This window comes from Salmo salar, chromosome 03 (assembly GCF_965601325.2).
Source record: "Salmo salar chromosome 03, fSalSal1, whole genome shotgun sequence".
NCBI classification, from domain to species: domain Eukaryota; kingdom Metazoa; phylum Chordata; class Actinopteri; order Salmoniformes; family Salmonidae; genus Salmo; species Salmo salar.
The window spans coordinates 85,440,001-85,460,000 of NC_138293.1; the positions used below are offsets into that span (position 1 = coordinate 85,440,001).

The window sequence follows — 20,000 nt, forward strand, 5'->3', positions numbered from 1 at the left end:
TGTGCACGGCGGCATTGTCATGCTGAACAGGAACGGGCCTTCCCAAACGGATGCCACAAAGTTGGAAACACAGAATCGTCTAGAATGTCATTGTATGCTGTAGCATTAATATGTCTCTTCACTGGAACTAAGGGGCCTAGCCCAAACCATGAAAAACAGCCCCAGACCATTATTCCTCCTCCACCAAACTTTACAGTTGGCACTATGCATTAGGGCAGGTAGTGTTCGCCTGGCATCTGTCAAACCCAGATTCGTCCGTTGGACTGCCAGATGGTGAAGCGTGAACCTGTTTCCACTGCTCCAGAGTCCAATGGCGGCGAGCTTTAAACCACTCCAGCCGATGCTTGCACATTGCACATGGTGATCTTAGGCTTGTGAGCAGCTGCTCGGCCATGGAAACCCATTTCATGAAGCTCCTGACGAACAGTTCTTGTGCTGACGTTGCTTCCAGAGGCAGTTTGGAACTCGGTAGTGAGTGTTGCAACCAGGACAGACGATTTTTATGCGCTATATGCTTCAGCACTCGGCGGTCCCGTTCTGTGAGCTTGTGTGGTCTACCACTTCGCGGCTAAGGCCGTTCTACTGTCAATGTTTGTCTATGGAGATTGCATGGATTTGTGCTTGATTTTATACACGTCAGCAACGGGTGTGGCTGAAATAGCCGAATCCACTACTTTGAATATGTATATATATATAGTGTACCTCTCCTCCCACCTCCCCTCCTCCCTTTTCCTTCTTTCCCTCCATCCCCCACTCCCTTTTCAATGACCCCCTCTACACCCAGAGCATGTCAGATAAAAAACAATACAAACATAACATCTTCATGTTCTTCTCTTTCTTTGATATGTCCCTCCATTCCGCTGGCAGCAAAGCTGGTGTCCCTCCTCTGATCTGCTCTTTCATGTTCTCTTCTTTCTCCTCTCAGGGGTAATAAACGGGGTGTGTGTTTCTGGGGGAAGTGGTGGGTAGGCGGCACTTTCATGTCCTCTAAACCCAGGATTAGGGTGAGGATCTCAGGGAGAGAGTAATAAAGTCTCCCCCTGGCTCTGGAGGATCCTGGAAGCGAGGCCAGTCACAGCTCGCTCCACAGGCCCCAGGAAAGCTCACATTTCCTCCACATGCCTTCTGCCTATCCACTCCACATGCCTTCTGCCTGTCCACTCCACACGCCTTCTGCCTATCCACTCCACATGCCTTCTGCCTGTCCACTCCACACGCCTTCTGCCTATCCACTCCACATGCCTTCTGCCTGTCCACTCCACATGCCTTCTGCCTATCCACTCCACATGCCTTCTGCCTGTCCACTCCACACGCCTTCTGTCTATCCACTCCACACGCCCTCTGCCTGTCCACTCCACACGCCTTCTGCCTGTCCACTCCACATGCCTTCTGCCTGTCCACTCCACACGCCTTCTGCCTGTCCACTCCACACGCCTTCTGCCTGTCCACTCCACATGCCTTCTGCCTGTCCACTCCACACGCCTTCTGCCTGTCAACTCCACATGCCTTCTGCCTGTCCACTCCACATGCCTTCTGCCTGTCCACTCCACACGCCTTCTGCCTGTCCACTCCACACGCCTTCTGCCTGTCCACTCCACATGCCTTCTGCCTGTCCACTCCACACCCTCCGGCTACTAGATGGACTACAGAACAGGAGGATGCAGATGGACTACAGAACATGAGGATGCAGATGGACGACAGAACAGGAGGATGCAGATGGACTACAGAACAGGAGGATGCAGATGGACTACAGGACATGAGGATGCAGATGGACTACAGAACAGGAGGATGCAGATGGACTACAGGACATGAGGATGCAGATGGACTACAGAACATGAAGATGCAGATGGACTACAGGACATGAGGATGCAGATGGACTACAGGACATGAGGATGCAGATGGACTACAGAACAGGAGGATGCAGATGGACTACAGGACATGAGGATGCAGATGGACTACAGGACATGAGGATGCAGATGGACTACAGGACATGAGGATGCAGATGGACTACAGGACATGAAGATGCAGATGGACTACAGGACATGAGGATGCAGATGGACTACAGGACATGGGGATGCAGATGGACTACAGAACATGAAGATGCAGATGGACTACAGGACATGAGGATGCAGATGGACTACAGGACATGAGGATGCAGATGGACTACAGAACAGAAGGATGCAGATGGACTACAGGACATGAGGATGCAGATGGACTACAGAACCGGAGGATGCAGATGGACTACAGGACATGAGGATGCAGATGGACTACAGAACAGGAGGATGCAGATGGACTACAGGACATGAGGATGCAGATGGACTACAGAACAGGAGAATGCAGATGGACTACAGGACATGAGGATGCAGATGGACTACAGAACATGAAGATGCAGATGGACTACAGGACATGAGGATGCAGATGGACTACAGGACATGAGGATGCAGATGGACTACAGGACATGAGGATGCAGATGGACTACAGGACATGAGGATGCAGATGGACTACAGGACATGAGGATGCAGATGGGTACTGCTCGCCTCATCAACAGCTCTTTCTCCGTTGTCTAACCTTCCATCCTCTCTTCCTGTCTTTCATTGCACTGATCTGTCCTCGTCTCCTCTTCATCTGCACTGACTTGAAAGGTGAAGACAATATGGTGGAAACTCATCATCATCATCACGGGGCTCCCGAGTGGCGCACCAGTCTGCATCTCACTGCTTGAGGCATCACTACAGACACCCTGGTTCGAATCCAGGCTGTATCACAACCGGCCGTGATTGGGAGTCCCATAGGGCGGCGCACAATTTCCCCAGTGTCATCCGGGTTTGGCCGGGGTAGGCCGTCATGGTAAATAAGAATTTGTTCTCAACTGAGTTGCCTAGTTAAATAAAGGTTAAATAAAAAATATATATATAATTACCCACTGGGCACACACTGGTTGAATCAATGTTGTTTCCATGTAATTTCAATGAAGTTACATTGAACCAATGTGGAATTGAAGTCTGTGCCCAGTGAGTAGGCTTTTTCACCTGGTCAGTTCTTTCAGCAAGAGAAGGACTGATTTATACAGCAACTGAGAAAGAGACGTGGCACAAATCATACTGTACCTGTAACTAGGACCAAAAACAGGACCCAACATTCTGTGTACAGTTTGATAAGCAGAATGTATTTATTATTGAAAACATAAATATATAAATTATAATCATTGCTGTTTTTATCCAATAGAGGCCCAAATAAAAAATCCTATTAGCCTGTGTTGTTGCAGTTTCTTTAGTTACTGTAAGCAATGGTCCCTGGTCTATTGACAATGAATGAATAAATGAATGCATTGCAAAATGGTGGTGAAACTTCTTCTGATTTCCTTTATACATATAGCACCAATGGAATCACCTTGGAAGTCTGTATAGTGCAGTTGAAGATGTTGTTACCACAACACAAAGCAGCTGCAGATACAGTCATCTATTTTCTCTCAACATGTCTCTCACCCAGGACTTCATAAAGTGCTGATCTAGGATCAGTTTAGTTGTTTAGATCATAATGAATAAGATGAACAGCACTCCTACTCTGAGACATTTAGTGCTGATCTAGGATCAGTTTAGCTGTTTAGATCATAATGAATAAGATGAACAGCACTCCTACTCTGAGACATTTTGGAAAAGTGCCCAGGTCTTTCTATTGATTCAGTGTGTGCCAAACGACAACCTATTCCCGATGTAGCGCACTAATTTTGGCCAGTGGCTCTGGTCTAAAGTAGTGCACTGCAATCTACGGGAAATAGGGTGTTGTTAGAGATTTGGTGTCAGTCTCTCCATAAACAGTGGTATCTTCTTTTTCGATCTTTCACTCATCAACAGTGGAACAGTCTTCATCGTTGTTAACGTGTCAACAGTGGAACAGTCTTCCTCGTTGTTAACGTGTCAACAGTGGAACAGTCTTCCTCGTTGTTAACGTGTCAACAGTGGAACAGTCTTCCTCGTTGTTAACGTGTCAACAGTGGAACAGTCTTCCTCGTTGTTAACGTGTCAACAGTGGAACAGTCTTCCTCGTTGTTAACGTGTCAACAGTGGAACAGTCTTCATCGTTGTTAACGTGTCAACAGTGGAACAGTCTTCATCGTTGTTAACGTGTCAATGGAAGACTGCTGCTTGATTAACTAGGAAACCATCCATGTTGGTTTGTTCACAAACTCTCTCTCATTCAAGATGGACTTTGTACTCGTTAAGAACAGCTTGTGTGCTGGTGGGGCGGACTGGGTACCATCTTATCAAAGGAGTGTGATGTGGGTTAAAAGTGGTTTCACACACACATTTATGTGCACACACACACACACACATGCTGAACGTGTGTGTTCTGTTGTGTATAATGGCGCTCTGGTTACTGGGTGTAACTTTTGGCTAGATAACTGGGTTAAAGAGACACAGTCCAACGATGCCCCAGATTGAGTCTTCCTCAGCCAGCTCTGCACTAACCTGATCTCAGATCGGTTTGTGCTGTCTTGCCAATGACTATATGTGTTTGGAGGACAACACAAACTGATCTGGGACCAGGTTAGCTCTATCCAGCGCTCTAGATAATACAGTACAGCACTGCTGATGTAAGGCTGCCCTACACCACCAAACAGGGTGCATTGCTGGGGACTTATACATTTCCTCACCCCCATTCCTGCATCGTTTCCATGGATTAAATAAAAGCCTTCAACCACAACAAACAAAGAAATAACAAACATACTTCCTACTTGAATATAAGTAAGCATAATATATTTTCTTAACAAAAATAAAGCATCTTCCTGTACTTGTACAGACTCTGTCCTCCCCATCTCCTCCTCGCCACGCTTCCTTACATTTCCAGCCCATACAACTAGACTTGAGACTGTTCAGATAATATACTGGCACATAATAAGACAACATTGAACATGCGTAACAACTACATGAACATGTGGACATGAAGATTCACTACCAGAGGATCACACAGAACATGACTCTTACATGTCACAGAAAACATAACAATGTCTTGGAGGGAGAGAGAGAGAAATGAAAACGTTTACACGTATAAATAGTTTATTAGTAGCAATGAATGAATCTTCCTTTCTGAATCGTTCTGTAGTGTATATGGCGACTGGCACAATCCCAATAGGAGCAGATAGGGAAACCCAAGAGAGAGAGAAGCAGAGAAGCCGCTTGGAACAACAGGTCCTGATGATTGCAAACACTTTTCCCAACACTTTATCCAAAAGAAACAAAATGGGCAACCATTTTATGAGTTCCAGAATGTTCACAAGTTCCACTACAGTTTACAGAGAGTTCCGGAACAACAAGTAACACGACCAGTACCTTCTACACCTCTCTACAACTTCTCTCAACATCTCTTTCCCTCTCTCCCTCTCTTTTTCTCTCTGTCAGTCATTGACTGTCCAGGCAAGTGTCACTTAGGCCAACGGCTAGGAACATGCAAGCCTCCACACGTCCCAAAGAGTTCACTGATTGTCCCTCTCTGTGTCCTTTTAGGATCCAGTCAACAGATCCCCCATCAAGGCTTAATCCAATGATCCATCCTGGATCTCTCTCTGTGATCGTCAAACTGTCCTGTTTACCCAAACAAACGACAACCCATCTTGTCCTCCTCTTCTCTTTTCTGCCCAGGTCTTTATCGCCTTCACCATCCTCATCCGCATCACTGTTCGATTGGTTGGTTCTGCTGCACTTGACAGAGACCTTCTGCATTACTTTTTACGGTAATAGAAAAAAGCACCTTTGGCATTTTATTAACTTTTTCTCTTTTTTTCTCTTTACAGTAATCTTTGTTTTTAAAAGGCGGTAGGTGGGGTGGGGTCAGGGAAGGGGGTAGGTCAGCAGTCCAAATATGGCAGCATCCTCTCTTTGGCCCCTTCCACACTGAAGTCCAATGCTGCTGGGGTCTCACCTTATGTCCACTGTGGAGATGAGAGAGAGAGAGAGAGCTGACATTAACATTTAGCATTTCATTAGCATTAGCCTGATCATTACTATTACCATTAGCTTTAGCATTACCATTACCCCCATAATTACTATTACCATTAGCTTTAGCATTAGCATTTCATTAATCCCCATATTATTTGAACATGTTAGAGGTAAAAGGTGATATTCATTCCCCATTTTGTTCAATTTGAACGTGTGTCATAAAGAGAGAGGGACAGACGGACGGACGGAACGACGGACGGAACGATGGACGGAACACTGGACAGACAGACAGGCAGACGGAACATTGGACAGACGGGCAGACGGACAGACAGAACATTGGACAGACAGACAGACAGACAGACAGACAGACAGACAGACAGACAGACAGACAGACAGACAGACAGACAGACAGACAGACAGACAGACAGACAGACAGAGACGAGACAGTCAGAACATTGGACAGACAGACAGACAGACAGACAGACAGACAGACAGACAGACAGACAGACAGACAGACAGACAGACAGACAGACAGACAGAGACGAGACAGTCAGAACATTGGACAGACAGACAGACAGAGATGAGACGAGACAGTCAGAACATTGGACAGACAGACAGAGATGAGACGAGACAGTCAGAACATTGGACAGACAGACAGACAGACAGAGATGAGACAGGACAAATGGACAGAGAGGATGAGAGAGAAAGATAAAGGACATGAAATACAGGTGAGAGCATGGGAAGTAGAGACCATGTAGAATGGTATTTGAAATCAGATACACACAGAGACACAGAGACAGCTGGAGTGAAGGACAAATACTGGTCGGTGAACAAGGTGAGGTTGAAATACTCATTCATAAACTCATACAGGCATAAAAACACAACACAAAGAGGATATGCAGTGTGCAGGCAGGCATAAAAATCACACTAAATCATGCAGCGGCATTCACAGAGCGTGGCCCATTTCAGCCCTCCCTCTCCTCGCACTGATTGGGTGTGGTGTTGATTGTGATCTGATTGGCAAACCTTTCTCTGTCCTGATTGGGCTTGTGACCAGCAGGTGGGTAATTGGTTGGATTGCCATGCTGGTGCTAAAGTCCTCCTACCTGTTGGAGCCGGGGGGTCCGGCGGCCGGACTTTGGAATAATGTGTTCAAGTTTATTATGTCGCCAATAAATCCTTGTTGAGCTTTAGCTTTTTAGCTTTCCTTTTTCTACCTTTAGCCCTAGTATGGTGGCCTGAAAACACAAGTTGGGGAGGGAGGATAGGAGGACAAGGACAAGGGTTAGCAAGAGGGGGAAGCAGCAAGGTTTACGACACAAAGAGCAGAAAGCAGAGGAGATAAAAAGCCTCCATGACAGAGAGAGAATTCAAGAGGATTTGAAATGACACTATAAAAAGTTGAGATGCCTCAGTCCACATTGTCTCTTCCCAACGGAGGCTTTGGATCAAGGGGAAAGGATTGTTACCTGCCGTCCAAGCCAAGCCAAGCAGCCTTTGGACACCCTCCCTTTACACGCATGCATGCACGCACACACACACACACACACACACACAGACAAACAAACACCCTCACACACACACTGACACTGTCTTTCTATCAGACACACACAAGGGGCCTTGCAGGTTTGGCAATAGAAGTCTAGCTTGCAGGCGTGTCTGTTTTCCCAACAGTGATATACAAGAGGTCATGCAGTGCAAGCTAGAGAGCCAGCAGGCAGGCAGGTAGGCAGGAAGACAGACAGACAGACAGACAGACAGACAGACAGACAGACAGACAGACAGACAGACAGACAGACAGACAGACAGACAGACAGACAGACAGACAGACAGACAGACAGACAGACAGACAGACTAGCAGTATAAAAAGACCAGGCGTAGGAAGGAATGACTGAATGGGGCGGGACTCAGATACTCAGACATCCAACCAAACAGTCTGTGAAGGCCATCTACGCTCCAATAAAGTTGTGATAAATTCAGTCGGCCTTAACATTATTTACCTGTGTCTGCGTCTGAGTGCTCGGTCACGTGATGTTGTGACGTGCACACACACTCCAGGTGGTCTTCTAACCTGACCAAGACCTCTTTCAGCTTGGGTTTCCTCCGCACATACTCCACCTTGGCCACCTGAACGAAGGGAGGGAGAGAGGTTAACAACACTACCACAATAACACCATTTACGCTCGTTTAGGCTTTTTCTGTGTTCCCTTCATTCACCTTTCACTCTTTCTCCATTGGCTAACACCAAGAGAGATGGATGAATGAAAAGAAAGAAAGAGAAAGCCCTGCTCCCTCCTCCATTTCTCCTTCTCTAACGCCTCTGGCGCAGCCACCGTCATCTCCCTCTGTTTGATGTATGACAGGAGCATTCCATTGTGCTGATGTGCAGCGTTCTATGGCCTGGTGATCAGGTGTGTCAATATTGAGCAGAGGCTCAAACGATAGGGAGGGAGGAGGGAGTGACACGCACCATGAGGCCCAGTGAAGGTTCACCCTGACTGGGGAGAGATGTTATTTTGAATCTTTTTTCAATTATTATTTAATACAAAAAAAAATAACAAATCCCAGCAACTCCCGTACGGACTCGGGAGAGGCGAAGGTCAAGAGCCGTGCGTCCCCCGAAACATGACCCAACCAAGCCTCACTGCTTCTTGACACAACGCCCGCTTAACCCGGAAGCCAGCCGCACCAATGTGACGGAGGAAACGCCGTACACCTGGCAACAGTGTTAGAGTGCACTGCGCCCGGCCCGCCACAGGAGTCGCAAACCCTCTCCTAACCCGGACGACGCTGGGCCAATTGTGTGCCGCCCCATGGGTCGGCCACCCGGTCGGGAGTCCCATGGGGCGGCGTACAATTGGCCCAGTGTCGTCTGGGTTAGGGGAGGGTTTGCGACTCCTGCGGCCAGCTGCAACAGAGCCTGGACTAACCAGAATCTCCAGTGGCACAGCTAGTACTGCGATGCAGTGCCTTAGACCACTGCGCCACTCGGGAGGCCAGGGGAGAGTAGTTTGAGAGGTCCCCCTGCCTCTGTGTCTGACCTGCTCCCCTACCTCATCTCAACTAATTTACTGTAGCCAAGCCTAACCCTTGCACTTAACCCAACCCAACACTATCCCACACAGCCAGATCTTACACAGACCTTCACCTAAACTTCCATTCAATAACTCCACCAACCCCAACACTGACTCCCCACCACCCAGCCACTTCAAGGGGCCTGTGAAGTGGGTGTAGTTGGGCTGTTGGGTGGATGTGTAAAATGGCGTTAGGTGATGCCTCTCTCTGATCTCTGATCTGAAGGCCAGGGCAGGTACACAGACACACCCTGGGCCTGGGCCACATGGAAACAATATATCAGGCTTCTGTGCTCTTCCTGGTCATGGCACGGGACAGGATATTGACCGACAATCTCCTCACGCTTTCTGGTGTTATGAACAATGCTGTTATGCAGTCAGGACAGCTCCCACACACACACACACACACACACACACACACACACACACACACACACACACACACACACACACACACACACACACACACACACACACACACACACACACACACACACACACACACACACACACACACACACACAGATGGGAGAGAAGGAGAGTTCTTTCTCAATCCCATTCTGGCCTCCAGCCAAGTCAAGCTCTACCCAGTGAATTAGTCACACAGCCCAAATAATACACCATTCCATTCTGATACTACATAACCTTGTAATGTTTGGGCCCTGCAATGACGTAACGTCTCGGAAACATAAGCCCAGGGTGAGACAGAGACGTAGGCTGAACTGGACACAGAGTGGCAAGAAAGAGGGTAGGGAGAACACAGCATCCACTATTCAGCATCCTTCCTTTGAAACAGTGTCTTTTAGAAAGGCAGGAAAAGGGGGGAATGAGGGATAGGAAGAGAGAAAACAGGGATAGAGGGAGTGAAAAGGAGGTTAAGTAGCAGAGGTATTCCGTGGGTAAACAGTGGACAATGGTGTCTGGACGGCGATCATCATGGTGTGTGTTTGCTCTTATCTCCGGTCTGAAGCAGAGGGTGAGAGGGCCTGAGCAGAAACTGAGTAGGGGTGGAGACAGAGAGGGAGAGGGAGGGGGAGAGAGGGGAGATGGGTAAAAGAGAGAAGCGGTGGGAAGAGAGGAGGGAATGGGTGAGAGAAAGAGGAGGGAGAGAGAGAAAGAGAGAGAAAGAGGGGGAGAGTTACACAACTGATTGCATTCAACCTGTGTGTCTTCACATAAGTTTGCAGAGGTGGGAGGTTTTAGATTTGTGTACATTCCGGGGACCATGTCATTTTGGGGTGGGTTGTGTGTGTTTAAGGGGGAGTCTTTAAAGGAGGGGGACAGCACACTGAACGTGATCATGGGTAGCATTAAGTCTCATTCATACGTAACCTATTAAACTCAGTCTAGCTCTGTTTAATCCTCAAGGACACTGGTGACTAATATAGGCCTGATTAATCGATAGTGTTTCCTGAGCAAAACAAGCCAAACGGAATCCCACTCCTTGTCACTAGCCAGTGTGTGTGACAGGGGAATCAGAGCTGTACGCACACAGGGGCTGCAGCTGTCTCTGTGCCCGGCTCCGCTGCCGTTGGTTACCAGAATGTCTAGGGGGTCAGGGGTCGGCCAATCAGAAACAGGGAGAGTCAGCGGTGCCTGACAGTTACTACTGTGGCGGAGCCTAATGACAAATGATACACGCACACACAGTTGCACAAACAAACACACATGGACAAGGGGATAAAGCGGTGTGTATGTGTGACAGAGAGGCCAGCAGTAGGCCTGTTACTCAACACAGCAGGGTTAAGGACACACAGAGCAGAACAGCACCTACACCCTTCCCTCTGAGTGTGTGGCTGCTTTTCAACATGTCTCCACCAATGAAGTTATGTACTCTCCCTCTGCTCTTCCCACTTTGTCAACAGCAAGCGTTCTCTTGATTAGTCACTGTCTTCCTCTACACTTCTCATCTCCTCCTTGTCATTCTCTCCCTCCCTTCACTTGTCTCCTTGTACACAGCCAGGGCACATTCCCAGAGTCAGAGTATGACAATAGACTGATACTGGAATTAGGAAGTGGAGAGGAGGGGGGAGGGGTGTTCAGTTCAGTACTGGGTAACACGCAAACAGCCCTGCTCCCTCCTCCACATCCTCCTCTATGTCCCCCTGTCACCATGTCAGCCTGTCTGTGTCCCTGTCACCATGTCAGCCTGTCTGTGTCCCTGTCACCATGTCAGCCTGTCTGGGTCCTGTCACCATGTCAGCCTGTCTGCGTCCCTGTCACCATGTCAGCCTGTCTGTGTCCCTGCCACCATGTCAGCATGTCTGTGTCCCTGTCACCATGTCAGCCTGTCTGTGTCCTGTCACCATGTCAGCCTGTCTGTGTCCCTGTCACCATGTCAGCCTGTCTGTGTCCCTGTCACCATGTCAGCCTGTCTGTGTCCCTGTCACCATGTCAGCTTGTCTGCGTCCCTGTCACCATGTCAGCCTGTCTGTGTCCTGTCACCATGTCAGCCTGTGTCCCTGTCACCATGTCAGCCTGTCTGTGTCCCTGTCACCATGTCAGCCTGTCTGTGTCCTGTCACCATGTCAGCCTGTCTGTGTCCTGTCACCATGTCAACCTGTCTGTGTCCTGTCACCATGTCAACCTGTCTGTGTCCCTGTCACCATGTTAGCCTGTCTGTGTCCTGTCACCATGTCAGCCTGTCTGTGTCCTGTCACCATGTCAACCTGTCTGTGTCCTGTCACCATGTCAGCCTGTCTGTGTCCCTGTCACCATGTCAGCCTGTCTGTGTCCTGTCACCATGTCAGCCTGTGTCCCTGTCACCATGTCAGCCTGTCTGTGTCCCTGTCACCATGTCAGCCTGTCTGTGTCCTGTCACCATGTCAGCCTGTCTGTGTCCTGTCACCATGTCAACCTGTCTGTGTCCTGTCACCATGTCAACCTGTCTGTGTCCCTGTCACCATGTTAGCCTGTCTGTGTCCTGTCACCATGTCAGCCTGTCTGTGTCCTGTCACCATGTCAACCTGTCTGTGTCCTGTCACCATGTCAGCCTGTCTGTGTCCCTGTCACCATGTCAGCCTGTCTGTGTCCTGTCACCATGTCAGCCTGTCTGTGTCCCTGTCACCATGTCAGCCTGTCTGTGTCCTGTCACCATGTCAGCCTGTCTGTGTCCTGTCACCATGTCAGCCTGTGTCACTGTCACCAGGTTAGCATGTCTGTGTCCCTGTCACCCTGTCAGCCTGTCTGTGTCCCTGTCACCATGTTAGCCTGTCTGTGTCCCTGTCACCCTGTCAGCCTGTCTGTGTCTCTGTCAGCCTGTCTGTGTCCCTGTCACCATGTCAGCCTGTGTCCCTGTCACCATGTCAGCTTGTCTGCGTCCCTGTCACCATGTCAGCCTGTCTGTGTCCTGTCACCATGTCAGCCTGTGTCCCTGTCACCATGTCAGCCTGTCTGTGTCCCTGTCACCATGTCAGCCTGTCTGTGTCCTGTCACCATGTCAGCCTGTCTGTGTCCTGTCACCATGTCAACCTGTCTGTGTCCTGTCACCATGTCAACCTGTCTGTGTCCCTGTCACCATGTTAGCCTGTCTGTGTCCTGTCACCATGTCAGCCTGTCTGTGTCCTGTCACCATGTCAACCTGTCTGTGTCCTGTCACCATGTCAGCCTGTCTGTGTCCCTGTCACCATGTCAGCCTGTCTGTGTCCTGTCACAATGTCAACCTGTCTGTGTCCCTGTCACCATGTCAGCCTGTCTGTGTCCTGTCACCATGTCAGCCTGTCTGTGTCCTGTCACCATGTCAGCCTGTGTCACTGTCACCAGGTTAGCATGTCTGTGTCCCTGTCACCCTGTCAGCCTGTCTGTGTCCCTGTCACCATGTTAGCCTGTCTGTGTCCCTGTCACCCTGTCAGCCTGTCTGTGTCTCTGTCAGCCTGTCTGTGTCCCTGTCACCATGTCAGCCTGTGTCCCTGTCACCATGTTAGCCTGTCTGTGTCCCTGCCACCATGTCAGCCTGTCTATGTCCCTGTCACCATGTCAGCCTGCGTCCCTGTCACCCTGTCAGCCTGTCTGTGTCCTGTCATGACACTCTCTGACTCCCCAGAAATATTGACATTCATAGTTAATTCAATCTTCCTTTCATTGAACCCACTCAAGTCCCGTCTCAGAACCCACCATCACAGCAGCTAGACACACCATAGAAGACCCCGTGGTGCAACCGAAGGGGCCCCACACACTCTATATATAAATCATCAACCTCTAAACTCTGTCAGAAAGCCGGGCCTGGGAAAGAATCCCGGTCAGGTTATGGAATGATATCCGATCCGGCCAGAGAGAGAGAGCAACGGAGGGTTTAAAGGGTTTATGCAGTGAGCTCTGGGATAGAAGGGAAAAGGTAGGTCTCTTCCTGGTCTCTCTCCCAGTCTCTCCCAGTCTCTCCTGGTCTCTTCAACTCTCTTCCAGCCTTTTCCAGTCTTTCCTGATGTCTCTCGCCTAGTCTCTCTCCCAGTCTCTCTCCCAGTCTCTCTCCAGTCTCTCTCCAGTCTCTCTCCAGTCTCTCTCCAGTCTCTATCCCAGTCTCTCTCCAGTCTCTCCCCAGTCTCTATCCCAGTCTCTATCCCAGTCTCTCTCCCAGTCTCTCTCCAGTCTCTCCCCAGTCTCTATCCCAGTCTCTATCCAGTCTCTCTCCAGTCTCTCTCCCAGTCTCTCTCCCAGTCTCTCTCCAGTCTCTCTCCCAGTCTCTCTCCAGTCTCTATCCCAGTCTCTCTCCAGTCTCTCGCCAGTCTCTCTCCCAGTCTCTCTCCAGTCTCTATCCTAGTCTCTCTCTCCAGTCTATCTCTCCAGTCTCTATCCCAGTGTTTATCCCAGTCTCTCTCTCCAGTCTCTCTCTCCAGTCTCTCTCTCCAGTCTCTCTCTCCAGTCTCTATCCCAGTCTCTCTCTCCAGTCTCTCTCTCCAGTCTCTCTCTCCAGTCTCTCTCTCCAGTCTCTATCCCAGTCTCTCTCTCCAGTCTCTCTCTCCAGTCTCTCTCTCCAGTCTCTATCCCAGTCTCTCTCTCCAGTCTATCTCTCCAGTCTCTATCCCAGTCTCTCTCTCCAGTCTCTCTCTCCAGTCTCTCTCTCCAGTCTCTCTCTCCAGTCTCTATCCCAGTCTTTATCCCAGTCTCTCTCTCCAGTCTCTATCCCAGTCTCTCTCTCCAGTCTCTCTCTCCAGTCTCTCTCTCCAGTCTCTCTCTCCAGTCTAACTCTCCAGTCTCTCCCTCCAGTCTCTCTCTCCAGTCTCTCTCTCCAGTCTCTCTCTCCAGTCTCTATCCCAGTCTCTATCCCAGTCTCTCCCTCCAGTCTCTCTCTCCAGTCTCTATCCCAGTCTCTATCCCAGTCTCTCTCTCTCCAGTCTCTCTCTCCAGACTCTCTCTCCAGACTCTCTCTCCAGTCTCTATCCCAGCCTCTCCCAGCTCTGAAGCCGATTGTCCTGGCTGGGTTAATTGGGATTTCCCCCGATGGGAGTGCCGGAGCGTGGAAAGGAAAGTTTCGGCTCAGCGGTCCAAGGAAAACAAGGCTTGGATGTGGATGTGCACCACGGGTAGTTAGGAATGGGAACAACATCGCAATAAAGGAAAATAAATAAGATGGGGGAGGAGGAGGAGAGTAAGAAGGGAGGGGTGAAGGAGGAGGGGAGAGTGGGGGATACGCAATTGCAGGATAAATTAAGTGGCTGAGTCCCAACACTAGACACCAGACACACAGACACCAGACATACAGAGGAAAACCTGCAACCCCCTTCTAACCCTGCTCATTGTGAGCTACAAGGGGGGTATAAGGGACAGAGAAGGCAGGAGGGAGATAGAGGGGGCTGTCTCTCTATCTATCTGTCTGACAGTCTGGTTTTAATGGAAAAAGGAATAGATTCCCTCCTCCTTCATAAAGGGTGATCCTCATGAGGAACTCAATGACCAGGGCTTTGAAAGTGTTGAACCGACAGACAGACAGCAAATCCCCCAACGCTTTCAACTCTGAGAAGAGGGGGATTGTGAGTAGATGGAGGGTTATAAGGGGTGCTGAGGGGGGATTGATGGGTGGATGGGGAGTTATAAGGGGTGCTGAGGGGGGATTAGGGGAGGATGGGGGGTTATAAGGGGTGCTGAGGGGGGATTAGGGGAGGATGGGGGGTTATAAGGGGTGCTGAGGGGGGATTAGGGGAGGATGGGGGGTTATAAGGGGTGCTGAGGGGGGATTAGGGGAGGATGGGGAGTTATAAGGGGTGCTGAGGGGGGATTAGGGGAGGATGGGGGGTTATAAGGGGTGCTGAGGGGGGATTAGGGGTGGATGGGGGGTTATAAGGGGTGCTGAGGGGGGATTAGGGGTGGATGGGGGGTTATAAGGGGTGCTGAGGGGGGATTAGGGGTGGATGGGGGGTTATAAGGGGTGCTGAGGGGGGATTAGGGGAGGATGGGGGGTTATAAGGGGTGCTGAGGGGGGATTAGGGGAGGATGGGGGGTTATAAGGGGTGCTGAGGGGGGATTAGGGGTGTGGGGTGAAGAAAGGAAACAAGAAGAGCATTTATCATATGGCATGGAGGCAGGAATGCCAATGGAAACCAATGGGAGGGCTGAGAAAAAGCACTTTATTTCTTCACACCAGTCTCTCCATCTCTCTCTCTCTCTCACACACACAGCTCCCAGTGTGTCACGAAATGTGTATGTGGGGATCGTCTCGACCGCAGACTGTCTGCCTCTCCTTCCTCTTGACACCAAGTATGACCATCATCAAATATCCAACATCAAAGCGTCCAATAAGAGATGTAATTTCTCCTTCATTCCTTTCCTGCTCCTTCCCATGTCCTCACACCAGAACACACACACCGTACCACCTCGCACAAGATGCTTTTCATTACTTTTGCTGTGACTCAATCTAAACTAAGAGTACTCCTACTGATAGTAGTGGAAATTGGAAACCACTCTTTGCCAGAAACCAGAAATGAAGAGTAAAACACTCCCAGAAAGGGAGGTGAAAATTATAAAAAAGTATAGACTAGAAAATGTAAACAAGGTGGTAGAGGGAGAGGGGGGAGGGGTAGAGGGAGGGATATAGAGGTAGAGAGAGAGAGAGAGATTGTTTATTTCACTTTTGTTTCTTGTCTATTTCACTTGCTTTGGCAATATAAACATATGTTTCCCATGCCAATAAAGCCCTTTGAATTGAGAGAGAGACAGAGAGAGCGACAGAGCGAGCGACAGAGCGACAGAGAGCGAGAGAGCGACAGAGAGCGAGAGAGAGAGAGAGAGAAAGAGAGAGAGAGAGAGAGCGAGAGAGAGAGAAAGAGACAGAAAGGCAGACAGAAAGAGTGGAAGGGAGGGAAGGAAGGAGATGGAGACAGACAGAAAGAACAAAATAGAGAGAGGTAACGAGATGGAGGTGAAGACGGAATGCTCTCCTTTGTCATCAATGGTAATTAGAGCTAGGTAAGAGTGGTGTTTATATGAAGTGTTGGGCCTGACAGTGGTCTGACAGGTAATCACTACTCTGTAGAGGCCCTGTGGGCACAAGTATGGGATGGCAGAGAAAACACCCCATATTACCTTGTCTTTATCTTTTCATGTTTTCTACCATTCTGATGAATGTCCCGTGGACTGAAATGTTGATGGGGTTTTTAAGCAAACTGGAATAAAAATGCAACAGATTTTAGTTTAGTCTATCCAATAGAGAGAGTAGGTACAGATGTTGGATCTTATTTTGACCAGTTTCTCAAAGCAGGAAAATTACCCTGCAGCAACAGGAAATGTGAATTATTGTGTGGATTATAATAAATGGACATTTTTGTAGAGACTGATAGATTTTCAGTTAAGGCAAATCAATTCTGACATTTTAAAGTTGAAATTATAAACTTTAGAAGCCTTTTTAAACCTCTAATACAATATACGTTTGCATTTCCTGCTGTACAGAATAAATCCTACAACAACAGGGTGATCAAATGAAGATCCAACATGTAGTGGTGAGGAGTGTAGTGGTGTAGTGTAGTGTTGTGTTCCCCAGCAGGGCTGGGCTCTGGGACACTGATAAGCACAGCAAACAGAATGGGCCTTGACACCCTTTAAAGCAGGAAGAGTCACAGAACACATGCAACATGTAGGTAACTAACATCAAACAGACCAGAACTGGGTTCAAATACTATTGGAAATCATTTTATATTCTTTAGCTGTACTTTATTGAATTTGTAATGGAACCAATAGAAATGTCCCAAAAGTGCAAACCTGGCACTCAAGGCAGGCTAAAGCAAACACTCAATGTATTTGAAAGATTTGAAATATATAATATTTGAACTCAGGTTTGATAGAGAGAAACAGCTTTAAACGCTGAGGGCGAGAGCAAGAGAGAGGATGAAGTCAAAGCAGAAGTTCAAAAGGGAGGACAGGAGACGAGGAGTGGACGTAAAAGGCTAAAGAAAGAGAGCGAGATGGAAATGAAGAAAGAATAAAAAGAAATGTAAAAAAATGTTGAATTACATTTCTTATTTCAGCAGATGCATTCCAGACGGTCCAGTTCTGGCCCAAGTTCTAGAATCTGTCCAGCTTCATGGTCTCTGGCACAGAGTGGATTACCCCCAGACACACACACACACACACACACACACACACACACACACACACACACACACACACACACACACACACACACACACACACACACACACACACACACACACACACACACACACACACACTCCAACCCTCACCATTTAGCAGAAAATCTGGGACCAAATCAAAGTGAAAATACTTCACAGCTGCACCAACTTCAAACAGGGACCCCCTTCACTTCTCCTCTCCCCCCTCCATCCCCCTCATACCTCTCTCACATAATCCACGGGACGCCTCACACACACATTAATCACACTGACTGTATGGCCGTCAACTCGTCCCTTTATTTATGAAACACCCCGTAACCAGGTCCCACACGAGGACAGGCCCCGGCTAGTAGCTACTGCCTCCGTCCTGACTGACTGCCATTCAGATGAATGAGGGAACGGAAGTGTGTGTGTGTGTTTGTTTGTATGCGTGCTTGCATCCTTTTGCATGCTTCACCTCTGTATGTGTGCTTGCGCCTGTGTGTGTGTACTTTCCTATGAATGTGTTTCCTCCTGTGTGTGTGTGTGTGTGTGTGTGTGTGTGTGTGTGTGTGTGTGTGTGTGTGTGTGTGTGTGTGTGTGTGTGTAGAGGTCAGAAGGTCAGAGGAGGCTCCTTAAAGTCAGGGTCAGTAGAGATGTGTGGATCCTGCAGCTATATCCTCCTGACCCTCTGTGGCCTCCAGCTTTGATCCAACAGGCATCAACACTTCATTACTCTGTGGCCTCTCTTCCCCTCAGCTCCCCTCAGTAGCACTCTCATCTCTCTACTGCTGCTGCCTCAACACTAATGGTCTTGTCCCAGGCAGCGCGTTAGGGGAGAACACATGGCACAGAGGAGCAACACACACACACAGGCGCAAGCATGTGCACAAATGCATGTGCACGCACACACACACACACACACACACACACACACACACACACACACACACACACACACACACACACACACACACACACACACACACACACACACACACACACACACACACACACACACACACACACTGTAACCGGGAATACTTGTTACACACACTCCCACACAGAGACTGAGCCAGCCGAGCAGATGAGGTAACCCTCTCCTACTCCTAGTCTTTCTGATTGCTGGTCCATTACTCCCCAATGTCCTGCTAGACTAGTGTTCTCCATGGTCTCTTTTGTTGGAAGGGTTATCTGTCTGAAGAGGACCCTCCCCAGAACAATCCCCCCCCTTTGAACTGTCAAAGAGAAGCCGACATCGTCCCCAGTCCTAGTGTCGTTGCCTTGCTGACGTTGCTCCAATGTCTGGGATATCCAAGACTAGTTAGTGGTCAAACTACAACTAAAAAAGGGAAGTGACAGCTTTATTCTCTGTCAGTCTGACTGACTGTTTCCTTTAGCCTGTGGGAGAACACACAAACACACACACACACACACAAACGCACACACACGCACACAGTCCTCACTAGACCCTCTTGTCCTCAGAGCAGGGCCTGCTTCCCAGAACCACCTGTTGTTTTACAGATGACTGTATCTAACCTGCAGGCCCGGGCCAGCAGCCCTGACAAACCCATCAGAACCCTGTAATGCAATGCAACGCACCCCAGCTCATCACAGCCGGGGACTTGAATACACACACTCACTCAGGAGATGGAAAAAGATGGGAAAGATGGAGCAGACAAAACAGACGTGTTGAGGTGGGGAATAAAAAGATAGAGAGAAAGTGATATAGACTAGAGAAAGAGAGAAAAAGGGATATAGAGAGATATGGATATTAAGAGAGAGAGAGAGAGAGTGAGCAAGACAGAGAGAGGGTAGAGAGAGAGGGGGGGTAGAGAGAGAGCTAGAGAGGGGGAGAGAGAGAGGAGGGAAGAAGAGGGTGAGGGAGAGAGGGAGACGGGGAGGGAGCGGGGGAGAGAAGGAGAGGGTAAGGAAAGGGAGAGGGAGAGAGGGAGGGAAGGAGAGGGGGAGGGAGAGTGGGAGGGAAGGAGGGGGGGAAGGAGAGGGGGAGGGAGAGAGAGAGGGAGGGAGGGAGAGGGGGAGGGAGAGATGGAGCGGGGGAGGGAGAGAGGGAGGGAAGGAGGGGGGGAAGGAGAGAGAGAGGGAAGGACGGAGAGGGGTAGGGAGAGAGAGAGGGAGGGAGGGACGGAGAGGGAGAGGGAGGGACGGAGAGGGAAGTGAGGGAGAAGGATAAATAAGGGGAGAGTTATGGTAATGCTACGATGATGGAGCTGACTACTTAAACAGTCTTTTTATTTATCTCATTCTATCTTTCTCTATTATTCCTAATCACCTCTTCTCTCTCTCTCTTTCTCATTCATTATCCCCTCCTCTCTGTTTATCTTCTTCTCTCATTCCCCACTCCCCCTCTTACTCTCTCTCTCTAATTCCTTTAATCCTTTGTTGACATGTCTGACCATTGAATTGCATCTACAGCAGTTCTACCATCACTG

General features: G+C 49.1%; 1 protein-coding gene across 4 annotated transcripts in view; it reads right to left on the reverse strand.

The window, feature by feature from the left end:
- Positions 1–4,735: 4,735 nt before the first annotated feature.
- Positions 4,736–20,000, reverse strand: part of LOC123723765 (platelet-derived growth factor subunit A) — a 30,330-nt gene continuing 15,065 nt past the window's right edge. For 2 of the 4 annotated variants that reach the window (XR_006769256.2, XR_006769257.2), the window contains exons 5-7: positions 7,937–8,063; positions 7,043–7,174; positions 4,736–5,929 (exon numbers count right to left, since the gene is read on the reverse strand). Coding sequence is in view for 2 of the 4 variants with exons in the window: in XM_045715629.2 (XP_045571585.1) it covers positions 5,916–5,929; positions 7,937–8,063 (141 nt within the window). In the remaining 2 variants the exon portion in view is untranslated. Of the gene's footprint in view, positions 5,930–7,042; positions 7,175–7,936; positions 8,064–8,795; positions 10,008–20,000 lie in introns of those variants that run through there. The other 2 variants (XM_045715629.2, XM_045715630.2) reach the window with 2 other exon arrangements.